Raw genomic sequence first — 14,355 nt, forward strand, 5'->3', positions numbered from 1 at the left:
GCCTCTTTTGACACTTTTCACATTTGTTTTACTTCTTTTCACACTTATTTATTGATTTTGTTTTTACTAATGAGGATTAATTTATTATAGACTTTCAATTTATTTAAAAATTAGTTTTACATTTATTTATTTCAATATTGATTTTTATCCAATTATGAATTAGATTAGAAGTTATTTTAATTTCATTTCTATTTTATTAAAATTACTTTGTTAATTCTTAATTTTCTCACGAGGCCTTTTATATTATTGTTATCTATTTTATTAACTTTTTATTTTATTATTTTCTTGACTTTTCATTCTCTTGTCTTTTGTTTCATTTTATTTTGTATATCTATTTTAGTTTGATTTGATTGTACCTTATTAAGTAAGTTTTTATTTAATTGAATTGTATTTGTATTTTCTTTTTCTTTTATACTGTTATTAACAGTAGACAATAATTCCATTATCTTCTATGGGAATTTTGGTTTGTTTGTTTGTTTGTTTTGACTCACGTTGGATTTTAGGCATTTCAAATATAAAAACATGCCTTGTAGCAACATTATGAATAGGACTTCTCCATTATACCCACATTTGAAAGCACTTAGTTTATCAACTGTCTCATCATGCGCTTCCCTTTGAAAGTCCTCCTTTTATGGTGGGAATGACTGCTTTTTTCCCCCCCTCCTGCTGCAGAGAAGATTTCGTGAAAAGTCAGGGAAGGACACACGTTGTGAGAAGTGTCTGCTTCTGTTTCAGTAAGCATTCGTCTCGTTGGCTCTGCCGCCGCAGTTGGCTTCCATAGTTAGGAAGCAGATAGCGTGGAGAATATCAATGAAGTGAAAGGTGTTTTATTTCTTCTTTAGCCGACGCACACACTCGCGGGCGAAACGATCCTCCTCCTGTGATGCTGACAGGCTGCTGAGCCTCCCGTCTCATCTTCTGGATGAGTAAATGGTGGTTTTCGGGCCTAATTGGGATGTGTTTGGAAACAGGACGCTTTCTTGTACTGCCTCTCTGTTTTGCGCCGTGTGCAATAAGAAAAAAGAAAAATGTCAGTGGCTTCAAACATACACTTAATGGACAGTTCATGAGGTACACCTGCACAATCAAATGACTTCCATTCATTTTCTGTACCGTGGATATTTGACTTAGTTTATTTATTTATATTTTGAGGAAAGACAAGAAAGACTGCCAGAAGTCACTCAGAAAAGTTTTGCCCCCCAGCACTAGCTTCAGCGACCCACCCGAAATTCTGTGGTCATGTCTATCACGGGAAGCACAAAAATGTCTCAAGGGCCCATTGGCGAAATTCAATAGGAAGTCAGCTCCTTTGTTTTGCAGCAAACCATTCTGTTCAAATTCCAGCTCTTTGTCAAAGTCCATACTGTGGGAATTCGCCCAAATGATCCCGAGTCAGAGTCAGGTATCCTCGACAGATGGGCGACGCGAAATTGCCAAGCTTCTCCCTTTCCCTCGACGGCTCCTCGAAAGGAGGCCAGCCGCTGAATAAGGTCACGTTGCGTGTTGTATTTTAGGAAGCGCGCGCCCGGGGTGTGTGGCGCACACGCGTTTGTTGACCAATGTTGAAAGACAAACGGCGGGGGCGGCTCATTGGCACATTGGGGGAGCTGGTGGACGTCCAGTGTGAATGTAGATCACAGTGAAAACAACTTTACTTTCTGACCTTGTTTCATGCATGGAGGCATTGAAAGGAGACAGTGTGGTATGAAGTTTCTTTTTATTTTTAGTTTAAAATCTCAACTCTGTGACACCCTTCCTATATTACGATTTACCTTTCAAGCTAACCAACTAACTCTCTTATTGAACAACAAACTGTCTTTCTCATTTCCCTAACCAACTAGCTAACTACCTAGCTCACAAGCTAACTAGCTAATCAACAAACAGGCTAAGTAACTAACCAACTAACTGGCTGCTATCTAAAGAACAAACTCCCTAACTAAAGGTAATTGCAAATAGCTAGCTAACAAGCTAACTATATAATAACCAACAAACCAGCCAACTAACAAACAAACACACGAACAGACAGACAGACACAACAAACTAACTAGCTAATAAGCTACATTACCAACAATTGTTTTTTAAAAATATGAAATAGCGCCCTAACAAGCTAACTATACGACAAACAATCTCCCTAACTCACAAGCTAACCACTGAGTTTGCTAGCTAAAGATCTAACAAAATCAACTGGTCGACTAACCACCACACTTCCTTATTAAATTGGTAGCTATTAAGCAAACTAACAAGCTAACTATCCAAGCAGCTAACGAGCCAACTAACTTTATTTTCTCTAAATAATGTCTTTGTTCATATAGCTATGCCAGCAACTTGATGACTCGTATCGGTCGGGTCACTTGTATCTCCAGATCCTCCATTTTAGTCTTTTTAATTCTTTTACAATTTTAATTGTGCTATTTTCACACACACACACCCTTGCACACGTGTGTCCGTGGTCCTCCAAGCCTCCCACCTCCTTGGCATATGCCAGGGTGTCATCAGAGGGGTGAAAGATGACCTCCACGTGTACGCACACACTACACACACACACACACACACACACACACACACACACACGCTTAGATAGTCCCACCCCCTAAGTAGGTCATGCGCAGTGCAGAGCGTGGGGCATTTTTAGCCATCTGCTTGTGATGTGATGAGCTAGATGTCCGCTCTGTGAGAGCCGCACTGAGAGTGAGACGCAAGGAAGGACGGAAGGGAGGGAAAGTGAGGGGAGGCGTACAAGGTGACCTTGAGACGCTGCGCTCGAGAGCATACGAGGACTCCAAAAATCTGTATTGCGTCACCACAGCGTTGTGTTCAGTTGTTCATACGCTTCACGCTAAAAATGACGATATGAGAACCTGTGGAGTATGAAGATCATTTGCTATGATAACAAATGACAACAATGCAGTTAAGAATAACTAAAATAGCAAATAACAGTTTTTGGTTCAGTCTACCAGGACTCTAAATTTGAATTCACATAGTCAACTCAACCTTTTTTTTTTTTTTTTTTTTTTTTTTACTGTTGTTGATTTTTATTTATATGTATTTTCGTGTTTGTATTATATTATGATGATGATAATGATAACTTTTTTACTTAATATAAATTAAAATAGGATTTTTAACTTGATACACGTTTTTTCTTCTTTTCTTTCTTCTTTTTCTTTTCATTTTTTATATTTAGATTTTAATTATTCTTAATAATAATTTTTATTTCATGTTATGTTACGTTGTATATATTTGTATTTTTATTTAAACAGTACTTAATAATAATTTGTTTATTCAAAATCTTGTTTGTATGTTTTTTTTTATTTTAAAATCACCTGATCTTAAAATGTGCATGCATTTTCTTCTTTTTTTTCATTTTTATGCAATTTCATTTATATTTGTGCCCCAAATATTTAATTTTAACAAAACCTTAAGTCATACTTTTTTATTTTTTATTTATTCATATATATATTTTTATTTATTCATATTTTTTTCTTTTATTTCAATAATACTTCATATTTATAACATTATTGATGATATATATATATATATATATATATATATTTTTTTTTTTTTTATGATAGGCTTCAGAAGCTAATCAAACCGAAAATTCCACTTTTCCCCACGAACTTGAGACGCTGCCCTTGAATTGCGCTTTCATCTACTGTATTTGCATGATGGAAATTCACGAGAAAACCCAAAGCTGCATTGTGGGTGCCTATCACCATGTTATATTAAAAATTTCAGCCCCAGCCAGGTAGGTTCCGCTCATTATGGACTTGATTTTGCTATCGCTTGGCCACAGTTGTGGCCATGAATCTCATAAAGTCTAAAATTGGACAGTGTGTCTGGAAAGTGTGATGTGTTTTGCATCAGCTGAGCGCCAATGTCAGCGTCTTGCCAGAAGACTGCGACGGCGTTGCTCTTTTAATTACGCTGCTCCCCAGGGGAGCCGCTCGGGTAGTTAAACAGAGAAATCAGCATTAAAGCAATTATTGGCGCGCAATGAAATGAATGTTGTCATGTGTAATCATTGGATTGGTGGGGGGGATTCGAGCGCCTCGAAGAGAAAAACAGTGCCGTCGGTTAACGTGCGTCACCTGTGCGGAGGATCATGTGACCACTTGGAAACACCGAGTCTGTTGAGAATGGATGAACAGTAGTTTTTTTTTATTCTGAACTATGTCGTGGTGAAACAGAACTAAACCGGACCGTGTGGTGAAAATGTAGCTCATGGACCTGAATGTGTGAAATCAAAATCTGAGAAATAAAATTGTTCCGCGCACCCCTGTTTATGGGGTTAGGGTTGACCCCCAAAGCGTTGGGAGTTGAGGCGGCCACGTGGAGGTCTAGCCAGAAGTTCTCCGCTCACGTTTTCCTCCTCTCCGTCCTTAGCTGCAGAGTGACCTGGACCAGGAGTACCAAGACAAGTTCCGCCGGCTGCCCGTGGAGATCCAGGAATTCGTCCAGGACAGCGGCAAGGCCAACCCGGCCGCTCCCTCCTCCTCCTCCTCCGCCGCCTCCACGGCCGAGCGGCTCAACCACAAAGCGTCGCAGTCGGAGGACGACACCGAGGAAGCCTCGCTGGAGCGGGGCTACGACACGCCCCTTTAGAGACGCACATAGCGTGTGTTTGCCGACCCATCGTAGGACTCAGTGTGGTGAGTAACGGTGGTCCGGACCCCCGTGTACATAGTGACTTTGTTGTATTTGTACGTCACCTGTGTGTTGTCGACGCTATTTGGGTGCGACCACAGTTTGTGTCACTAACTATTGAAGGAATAACTTACTTGAACGATTGCACATTTTCCTTTTCCATCATGTTGATGTCTGGTCATCATTTACTTCTCTAATGTGTTTTTTCTTTGGGGGGGGTTTGCACTGATCGCTCACCTCCCGATATAGTGACCCGGAATAATTTTATTTTCGTTCTCACGAAACGACGCTGCTATTTCCTTTCAGTGCCACCATTTTACAACCGATCGATGTTGTCTGTGCAAATGTTTGATTTGGCCAGGATGTGTACAGTTTCTGCATGTACTCAAACTAACTGTAGATGTAACGGTAGCTCTGTAGCAGTCGATTTGAAAGGCGGGATGACTAAATGAATTACAACAAATATTCAAGCATGTAGTATTTTTTTTTTTTTGTGGACCGTCTTCATACAGTGAACCCCCCGCATATTTGTCGTACGGGGTTTGAGAATTCAGCTATTTGGTGAACCCATTTTTCGCTGCTTTTGTGTTCAGGCAAGGAAGTGTTAAAGTGAGTTGAGGAGTTTCATTTAGACAAAAGTAGTCCATTGTCGCCATCTTGTGGCATCTGTCAGCAATTACAAGCCCTTTTGTGGCAGTTACTTGCAGATTTTCGCTACCAATATCTAATTCAGTGTGTCCTACACATATATGGCTATTTGACACATATTTTACATGAGGGAAATCTCACGAAACAACACAAAACAAAACAAAAATACTGGTTTAATTTTAATTTAATTGTCATTTAAATCATTTAATTGTTCTGTCTGTCACTATACATTGCTGGCACACTATTTTTTATAAACAAATGATTGAAAAGATTATAATAATTTCCTGCGGCACACCTGATGATATTTCACAGCATTTTGCAGTGCTTTTGAATCAGTGATCTAATATATTATAATAATAAAATTTAATTAATTTTATTTAATTTTAATTCCGTATTATAAAAGTGACTCAGTAACTGCAGTAATATTTGTCATTTTTTCACAAAGGATAAAAAAAAATATGCCTGCAAGTATTGTCATAGTCTGTCTACATATGCTGCTCCACTGTTTGTGTTCAAATATTCGTTGCATAAAGCGGTATAACGCCACCACATAGATCCTTTTCGTTTGCCCGTCTGTGGCATTTCCCATAATGTGTTGATTGTTCTCTATTTTGTGAAGTGAGTTGAGTTCACTGCCACCATCCAAGGCTTGTATCGCACATTTTTGGCTCTCAAGTCAAAGCTCTTATATCTCAAGGCACCACTGTACCACATTTAATTCACAATTAAAACACCCAAACCAAAACAAACAAATGGGATATAACAAATAAAAAGTTATCCATTTCAAAAAATTCAAATACCAGCCCCCATTCAGGCAAATGAAGAACTGACAGGAACAACAGGAAAAGATAGTCTGAAAGACACTTGCCATGGTAATGATTTCAAAAAGAACAGTACAGGGATTGTGAGACTTGACTTATCTGAATAAAATATAAAATGCCTCTCTAGAATAGAGTAAAAACAAGGCCCCCGGGCACTGCCCCTTCAGAATAACGGCCTCCAAAAATACATGGGGGGGACAAGCTGACACCATTTGAAAGTGGTTGATTTCATTTCATCAACTACAAATGAAATGATGTCACTTTTCAACTCCTAATAATACTAAAAAGCCAACTTCATCTAAGAGCAACAGTCAGAATTGTTCATGTTTTTGTGACTGTTTGACGGATTTCATTTGATATTCCATCTGTTTTTAAAATATACAAGTATATATCATGCCGGCACAGTAGAAAACAAAAGGACTCTTTCAGTGGCTGAACGTATGACAAGTCCCGTGCCTTTTTTTTGCATCCGTTTGCCTTGTTGTGATGTTGAATGTGTGGAATGCGTCCCGCTGTTATTATTATAAAAATGATGAAGAATCTGTGTGATATTTAATACTTTGGTACCACTACTGACAGAGTAACACTTGTGGAAAAGCAGTATGAGATTGTGACCACAAAAGCGAAGGGGGGGGAAAAAAAACAGCCTTTTTATTCATTTAGTTACTAATTTATGCAACGTCTTGACTGACTACTTGATTTAAAGCGTCACTCCTCCGCTACTGCATTTGAACGTGTATGCACTCTGGAATTGTAAATGTGTGTGTGTATATATATATATATATATATATATATATATATATATATATATATATATATATATGTGTGTATGAAGACATATACATATGTATGGCGTAAAAGCGAAAACATGACGTGGATCAAATAACAGTATCATGTAAAGAAAATTTGTTTGTAATTAAAAATAAATGTGGTTATAATTATTGTACATTCCAAGAGTGGATTTGTGTGTCAGTTTTTTTTGTTTTTTTTTTTTACCTGCTAATTACTATACATTTCTTTTTTATGTTCTCTTTTTAGCTTCTTCATGATCATTTTGCCATGTTTTCAGCCATCAGACAGCTCAGGTCTTGCTAGGGTTGTCCTGTCGGTATGTTTGTTTCTTTTCCTTGATTCCTTGAGGGGGAAAAAAAACAATGGTATGTGTATGTAACTATTTTACAGCTATCTTGTGTATTTTATTATTTTTCAATTTATTTTTGTGTTATGTATATTAGTATTCTTATTTAAATATAAAAAGTCATTTTTCATTTAATTTTTATGTTTTTATTTGTTTTCTTTAAAATTTGATTTCATTTGAAATTTACCCCCAAATTTATTAATTTAACAGAAAACATTGAAGTCATTTTTAATTTATTTTGATTCGTTATTAAATTTAATTTTATTTCAATATGATCCCAAAAATATTGTTTTTTATTTTAATTTACATTTGAATTTCAAAATCATTTAATTTTTAAATTATTTAATTGTTTTAAATTTTCTGTCTTACAAGATTAGTACCATACTCAGTTTTGGTGTTAATTTAAACAGATCTTTCAAATAAATTAATATTATTAATAATTGTCATACTTTTAGTATTTTCCACGTAAGAAAGGGCATTTATTTTCCATTTAATTTAATTTTAATTCGACCCCAAAAATGACATAATTTTTACTTTAATTCATATTTAATGTTTTATACTAAAACATCCATCTATCCATCCATTTTCTGAGCCGCTTCTCCTCACTAGGGTCGCGGGCGTGCTGGAGCCTATCCCAGCTGTCATCGGGCAGGAGGCGGGGTACGCCCTGAACTGGTTGCCAGCCAATCGCAGGGCACATAGGAACAAACAACCATTCGCACTCACAGTCATACCTATGGGCAATTTAGAGTCTCCAATTAATGCATGTTTTTGGGATGTGGGAGGAAACCGGAGTGCCCGGAGAAAACCCACGCAGGCACGGGGAGAACACGCAAACTCCACACAGGCGGGGCCGGGGATTGAACCCGGGTCCTCAGAACTGTGAGGCTGACGCTCTAACCAGTCATACTAAAACATATTAAAGTAATTTAAAAAAAAAAAAAACTAAAACGAAATATGCTATTTCGTTTTAGTTTGATCTGACAAGATTTTTTTTTTTTTTTTGCTGTAGTTCCTGTCATTTGCCGTTTGTTCACCTCTAAGGATCTGTTTAGCAATGCAGCTGAAAGGTCCCGCATGATCGCCGGCGCATGCAGCCTTAACGACCGCCTATCGTGCTTAACTAGTTGTAATAGTCGTCATAACGACTAATGCTGAAATTGTATAAGGACGCTGTGTACGTTCCGTATAGCGCACTGAGAGGAGAGTGGAAGAGGAAGCCCTTAACGACCCACTTGCTGTCATCTCCTTGGCAACAACAATTTTCAAAGAAGTCCCGAGAGGAAGGTGAACGGCAGAAACGCCGTGACGGATCGTTCGCTGCGTTGGATACGAGATTTTTGCTCAGTGAGCGGCCTTAAGGATTACCTCCATGAGGGGACTACTTCTTCTGGATTTTTTTTTCCTTTTTTCTTTTTTTGATGACAACAAATAATAGAAGAAGCACAGGATTTACACCGAAAAGCGAGCTGCGTTTAGCCAATAGGAAGAGACTCGCCTCCTAGGCACATGCCGGAATCTGCCTCATCTTCAACGCAAAGAGTGAGTATGCCGTTTATTGATACTTTTAAAACTTTATTTTACATTTACATATGTAATAATGTGACTTGAAATGCTGCCTGTACTTATGAATGAAGCTCTTCTTACATGGCCACAGTGTGACCCCAGCAACATGTCCGCCAAGTACACATGCTCAGAGTTGATATGGTGGGCCAAAAGTAGGAAAGAAAGACAGAAGGAAGGAAGGACAACAAGGATGTACGAAGACATGGAAGGAAAGAAAGAAATGTGAAAGTACGAAGGTGACGGATGTATCGAGGGGAGGATTGTAGTGAGGAAAGAAGGATGAAAGGAAAAGGATGCTTCAGTGGTATCAAAGGGAGGAAGGAAGGAAGGAAGGAAGGAAAAGAATGTATCAAAGGAAGGAAAGAAATAAGGATCGAAGGCAGGGAAGAAGGAAGGAAGAACAGATGGAGAAGGATGGACAGAAGGGAGGAAGGAAGGAGGGACACAAAGATGTAGAGAATAAAGGAAGGAAGGAAACAAGGATGGTTTTAAAAGAAGGGAGGGAGAAAGGGAGGACTTGAAACCCCTAACACTGACCTTGAAACCTTAATTTTGAAACCTTAACCCACACTAGAAACCCGAACCCTTCTTTGAAAGCTTCATCCTGTCCGGAAACCTTACTTTGAAACCCGAACACCATATTTTAGAAACCTAACGCCTACTATAACCCCAAACAGTTCATCTGGGAAGCTTTCATTGAATTTGTTACGAGAATAATAATAATCCTTATAATCCTGTCTTTAATAAATGTAACTAAGAAATACTGTAGGTGTAAACGTGCACTTTTTGACCCGCCCTATATTAAATGTCTCACCAATTTCAACAAGTGTTAAATGTTGTGTTGCCAGGTCGACTCCGACGACCGACCGACCGCCTTTAACGGGATTCGCCGCGTTACGGAAACGCAGTCGCGGGACGAGGAGGGAAACGAGTGGACGGTAACGAGGCGCTTCACCGAGCTACTGCTAAGGTAGGATCGATATTCGCACACAAACCGATATGTGGACACACACGTTCATGTACATAATACATAGTACATTGTTCATACACAGTACAGAAGCTTTGTTCTCCACGCACACTGAGCATCAGTATGTTATCGTTCTTGTACATTTAGGACTTCATTCTTGTAAAAGTTAGCTTCGTTGTCCTAATATTTAGCCTGTACTCTGTCAAGTTTTATAGTTTTATTTTAGTGATTTTAGTGACAAATAAGTAAAGAGTGCATCTTTATAGCTGTCTGTGCAATAGTGCCACTATATCGCCTTGTACCTTTGCAGCAAACAATCTAAATGTCGATGCTTTTTATTATGGTTTAGTATTTGGCTTCATAAAAATATGGTTTAGTATTTGGCTTCATAATTATTGGCTTCAGCCAATAACTTGAAGTCTCACAAGTAAATATCACAAAGATGAATTATTTACTTGAAGAAAAAGCTTTAAAAAAAAAAAGGCAATTTCAGCTTGCAAAAAAAAGGTTATCATTTGCGTTAGACAGAACAACAATGACAATTTTGTATAGGTGTCAAGCGAGTATCTTTGTCTGCGTGATGTGTCCAAAAACCCGCTGTGTGACGGCTGCGTGTGATTTGCGCTGCCTAACAACCTGCAGACATTGTCCTGACTCTTGTTTGCCGTGCCAATAGTCTGCAATGTTTTATTTAGTGGCAGCTTTTTGCCTGACTCGCAGCCCCTGCGGCATCAGGCCACCCACACAAACTTAACGTTGTGTTTTTGTTTTGTTCATCAAGTGTGTGTACGTGTGTTTGTTGTCATAGTAGTCCTTTTTTGCAGATGCTAAAAAAATACACGCATGTGAGAATCATTATTTTGTTTGTCTACATGTGTTGCTGCACCGTTTGTGTTCAAATATCCATTCCTTAAAGAGGTTATAGTGCTGCCACATAGTTGCTATTTGTTAGCCCGTCTATGGTGTTTCCCATTATGTGTTAGCTTTAAGCTGGCGGACTTAAAGGCAAACATATGTAATTGTTTTAAATACACGATGTGCAATTTTTTAAAATGTTTAGTCTGAGAGTAAATTGTATCAGGAAGGAGGGCTGGGCGATTAGTCGGAATTTAATCATGATTTCGATTTTGGCTTCTCACGATCATTATAATCGAAAAATTTTATTCTGCCCTCCAGTTGGAGTTTACTGTAAAACTAAAGATACAACAACAAAAAATACACACATTGTACGTTTAAATACAACAAATACTTAGTTTTAGCTTTGTTCCCAAAAATCGTCAATTACCTCAATCATCCAGCCAATCGGAGGGCACATAGAAACAAACAAGCAGTCGCCCTCACATTCACACCTACGGGCAATTTAGAGTCTTCAATCAACCTACCACGCATGTTTTTTGGGGTGTGGGAGTAAACCGGAGTGCCCGGAGAAAACCCACCCAGGCACGGGGAGAACATGCTAACTCCACACAGGCGGGGCCGGGATTCGAAACCTGGTCCCCAGAACTGTGAGGCAGATGTGCCCACCAGTCGTCTACCGTGCCGATTGAATATTGACACATCAACCCAAATGCAGACAGGTTTACAACAATACTCACAGGCATATATTTTCCGAATCTATGAAAAATGTGTTATATTAATCAAGTTCAAGCGCGACTTTCTTCCTCTACTCTTTTTATCTGAATTGACGTGTGTAGCTCACTCCTTGCATGCACCGCACTGCCCCGAAGAGGCCAAAGCGCACACAGCGCATTTGGTCTGTGTGTGTTTTCATGTACGTTGTTTGCGGCATTTAAAGCTGGCTTTGCTGCAGAAGGAGTGACTCGTTGTTGTCCGCATGCAGAACATCGGGAAAGGTTAAAATCATCCCGTATTGATCTTTCTTTCCAACACACTTCCTTACAATTCTTTTGGTTAAGAGACACGATGCCCGTTTAATTTTCGAGCTCGCAAGCAGCTTCAAAATGTCTTTGTGCGTATACGCAACCTTTTCCGTGTCATTTAAACAGCCGTCGTGATGGGCGTGGCCTGCATTATCCTGCTTTTTCATTGGCTTGTGGGGCAGTTATGACTGAGCCCCATTAATACCACCTGTTGATATGAATTGATACAATTGATAGTTTCCGTTAAATCGTTAAGTTTGTTTGGATCTTTATTTGTGTGTGCTCCAATCTGTAACATTGCTGTTGCCAAATCGTGATTCATGCTGTCACTTTGTGTCGGATGCAACAAAGCAACCCTGGAAACATAACTGAAACACAGGGCAGCAAATTTCACTCCAGAATGCCTTGGAAATTTCTTTTGTACCCTGTACAGACTGTAGACTTCCTGTGCCGGATTAAACAAAGCAGTCCCAGAACATATCTGAAACCTGTCTTTCTGGCATTGGGTGGCACATTTCCCCCCAGAATCTGTAGATCTTGGTCAGATTTAATTGCATCCTGCACCGACTCAAAACATATTGTGCTGGATGCAAAAAAAAAAAACGCAGAACATAACCAAAACCAAGCTTTCTGACACTGGTCGGCAAATTTTGGCTCAGAATGTCTTGATAAGTCTTGAGATTTCATATTATCCCACAGCGCCTCAATACACCCTGTGCCGGATGCAGCAAATTAGCTCAAGAACTTAACTAAGACCCAAGCTTTCTGACACTAAGCATCACATTTCTGCTCCAGAAGGCCTGGATATTCTCGAGATTTCACTGTACCCTGCACTGACTCAAGACACTCCGTGCTGGAAGCAAACCAAGCTTTCTGACACCAAGCAGTGCATTTTACTTTGGAACGTGTCTCGATAGTCTTGAAATTTCATTGTACCCTGCTCCATCTCAAAACACCCTGTGCCGCAAGTAGTAAAGTAACCCAAAAACATAACTAAGACCAAGCTTCTTTTTGTTTCGCTCCGGAATGCAATGGAACTTACATTGGACCCTGCAGCTACTTGAGACTCCAGTGCCGGATGTAACAAAGCAGCCCCCGGGAACATAACCGCAACCAAACTTGCTGACACCGGGTTTAAGACATACCTGCGCTGGGTACATAATATTGTTTTTTTTCTTTTCTAGCTTAAATGATCAGTGCACCACCATTTTCTCCAATGCGTATCGGTTACTAATTGGTTATTCATTTTGTTGCATGTGTGAGGGGGGAGGGGGGCTTTTGTGTTTGCCGCCGTGAAGACACAGCAGCGGCTCCACTAGTCAGCTGTTGTGCTACACGAGCAGGGAGGAGCTGGATGTGCTTGGGCTGGATGACTCACTCTCTCTCTCTCTCTCTCTCTCTCTCTCTCTCTCTCTCTCTCTCTCACTCTCACTCTCTGTCTCTCTCTCTCTCTCTGTCTCTCTCTCTCTCTCTGTCTCTCTCTCTCTGTCTCTCTCTCTCTCTCTCTCTCTCTCTCTGTCTGTATCTGTATCTCTATCTCTCTCTCTCTCTCACACACAAACATAACAAAAAGAAGAGAAGCTTGTTGGTCGGACGGCCGCCGCTCAGTCTCCACTGGAGGGCTACGCGAGCACCGGGACCACCAGCACCACTAGCAGGGAGACCAAGAGGAGGCAGCCGGGAAGGGAACGAGCCGCACCGGAATGCTTGCTGGACTCCTCTCGGTACTCAGCACCCATCCTATTCTTCGCGGATTTAAAAAAAAAAAAAAAAAAAAAAAAAAAGCCTACCAAATCACGTTAAAAGCTAGCTACACTCACACCGGTTAAAAACGCGTCTTTTAATCTTGCGTCTCAGTTTTTTTCCCGTTTTTAAGAAGAAGGAAAAAAAAAATCCCATTAGGATAGCTCTCATCACATTTATTCCACGCACAGCTGGAAACAGTTGTTAGCTGTCGTGGCTAACTCGCTAGCGTGCTTGAAACGTTAGCAGGTAAAAACATGATAAATGTGTTTTTATGTGTTTCTGTGTGTGTTGGGCTTGAAATGCCAAAAAAAAAAAAAAAAAAAAAAAAAAGAAGAGACTATTGTTGTTTCCACGGTGGGTGGGTGGGGGTAGGCACCAGCTAGCTGTGTAGCGGGACAGAGGCAGAATGCAGCCGGGCAATGACAAAGCCAGTGCCCGCCGTGCAAAGGCTACTGGAGTGTGTGTGTGTTTTTAGCAGGTTATGTACTGGAAGTGCAATATGTGTGTGTTTATCCCAAATATTAGTGCTGCATGCAAGGTGTCATTGCTCAAGGTCTCTCCTCCAGCATCGTGGAGTCAATATGTTCTGAATATGTTTTCATATGCATATATTTGTGTAGTTTGAATCCTTGCAGCCTGGTGTTATTTGCCTTAAACTGCAGATGCAAATGAAGGAAAATAGTGGAAGAGTAAATTAAGGGACTATAAACATATTTTTCGGGATAGGCCGTTGAAATATCACAAGGATAAAGTTGTAATATTGCCAGGGGAAAAAATTGTAATATTACAAGTATAAAGTTGTCATATTCCCTGAAACTAAATTTATATATAATAGGGATACATTTAAAATATTCCTCGAATAAAGTTGTAATGTTAAGGGAAAGAGGTCCTATTTTTTGGGACGGAATGTTGAAATATGAGAACAAAGTTGTAATATTGTCTAAAAAT

At 39.5% G+C, this 14,355-nt stretch overlaps 2 protein-coding genes across 2 annotated transcripts in view; both read left to right on the forward strand.

The window, feature by feature from the left end:
* Positions 1 to 7,036, forward strand: part of plcb1l (phospholipase C beta 1-like) — a 78,369-nt gene extending 71,333 nt beyond the window's left edge. Inside the window, exon 33 of the mRNA XM_061704201.1 lies at positions 4,381 to 7,036. Coding sequence (XP_061560185.1) covers positions 4,381 to 4,599 — 219 coding nt within the window. The 3' untranslated portion in view covers positions 4,600 to 7,036. The remainder of the gene's footprint in view (positions 1 to 4,380) is intronic.
* A 6,193-nt stretch (positions 7,037 to 13,229) lies between these two features.
* Positions 13,230 to 14,355, forward strand: part of LOC133416950 (1-phosphatidylinositol 4,5-bisphosphate phosphodiesterase beta-4-like) — a 50,162-nt gene continuing 49,036 nt past the window's right edge. The window contains exon 1 of the mRNA XM_061704332.1: positions 13,230 to 13,385. The gene's annotated coding sequence lies outside the window, so the exon portion shown is untranslated. The remainder of the gene's footprint in view (positions 13,386 to 14,355) is intronic.

This window comes from Phycodurus eques, chromosome 18, assembly GCF_024500275.1.
Source record: "Phycodurus eques isolate BA_2022a chromosome 18, UOR_Pequ_1.1, whole genome shotgun sequence".
Classification (NCBI taxonomy): Eukaryota; Metazoa; Chordata; class Actinopteri; order Syngnathiformes; family Syngnathidae; genus Phycodurus; species Phycodurus eques.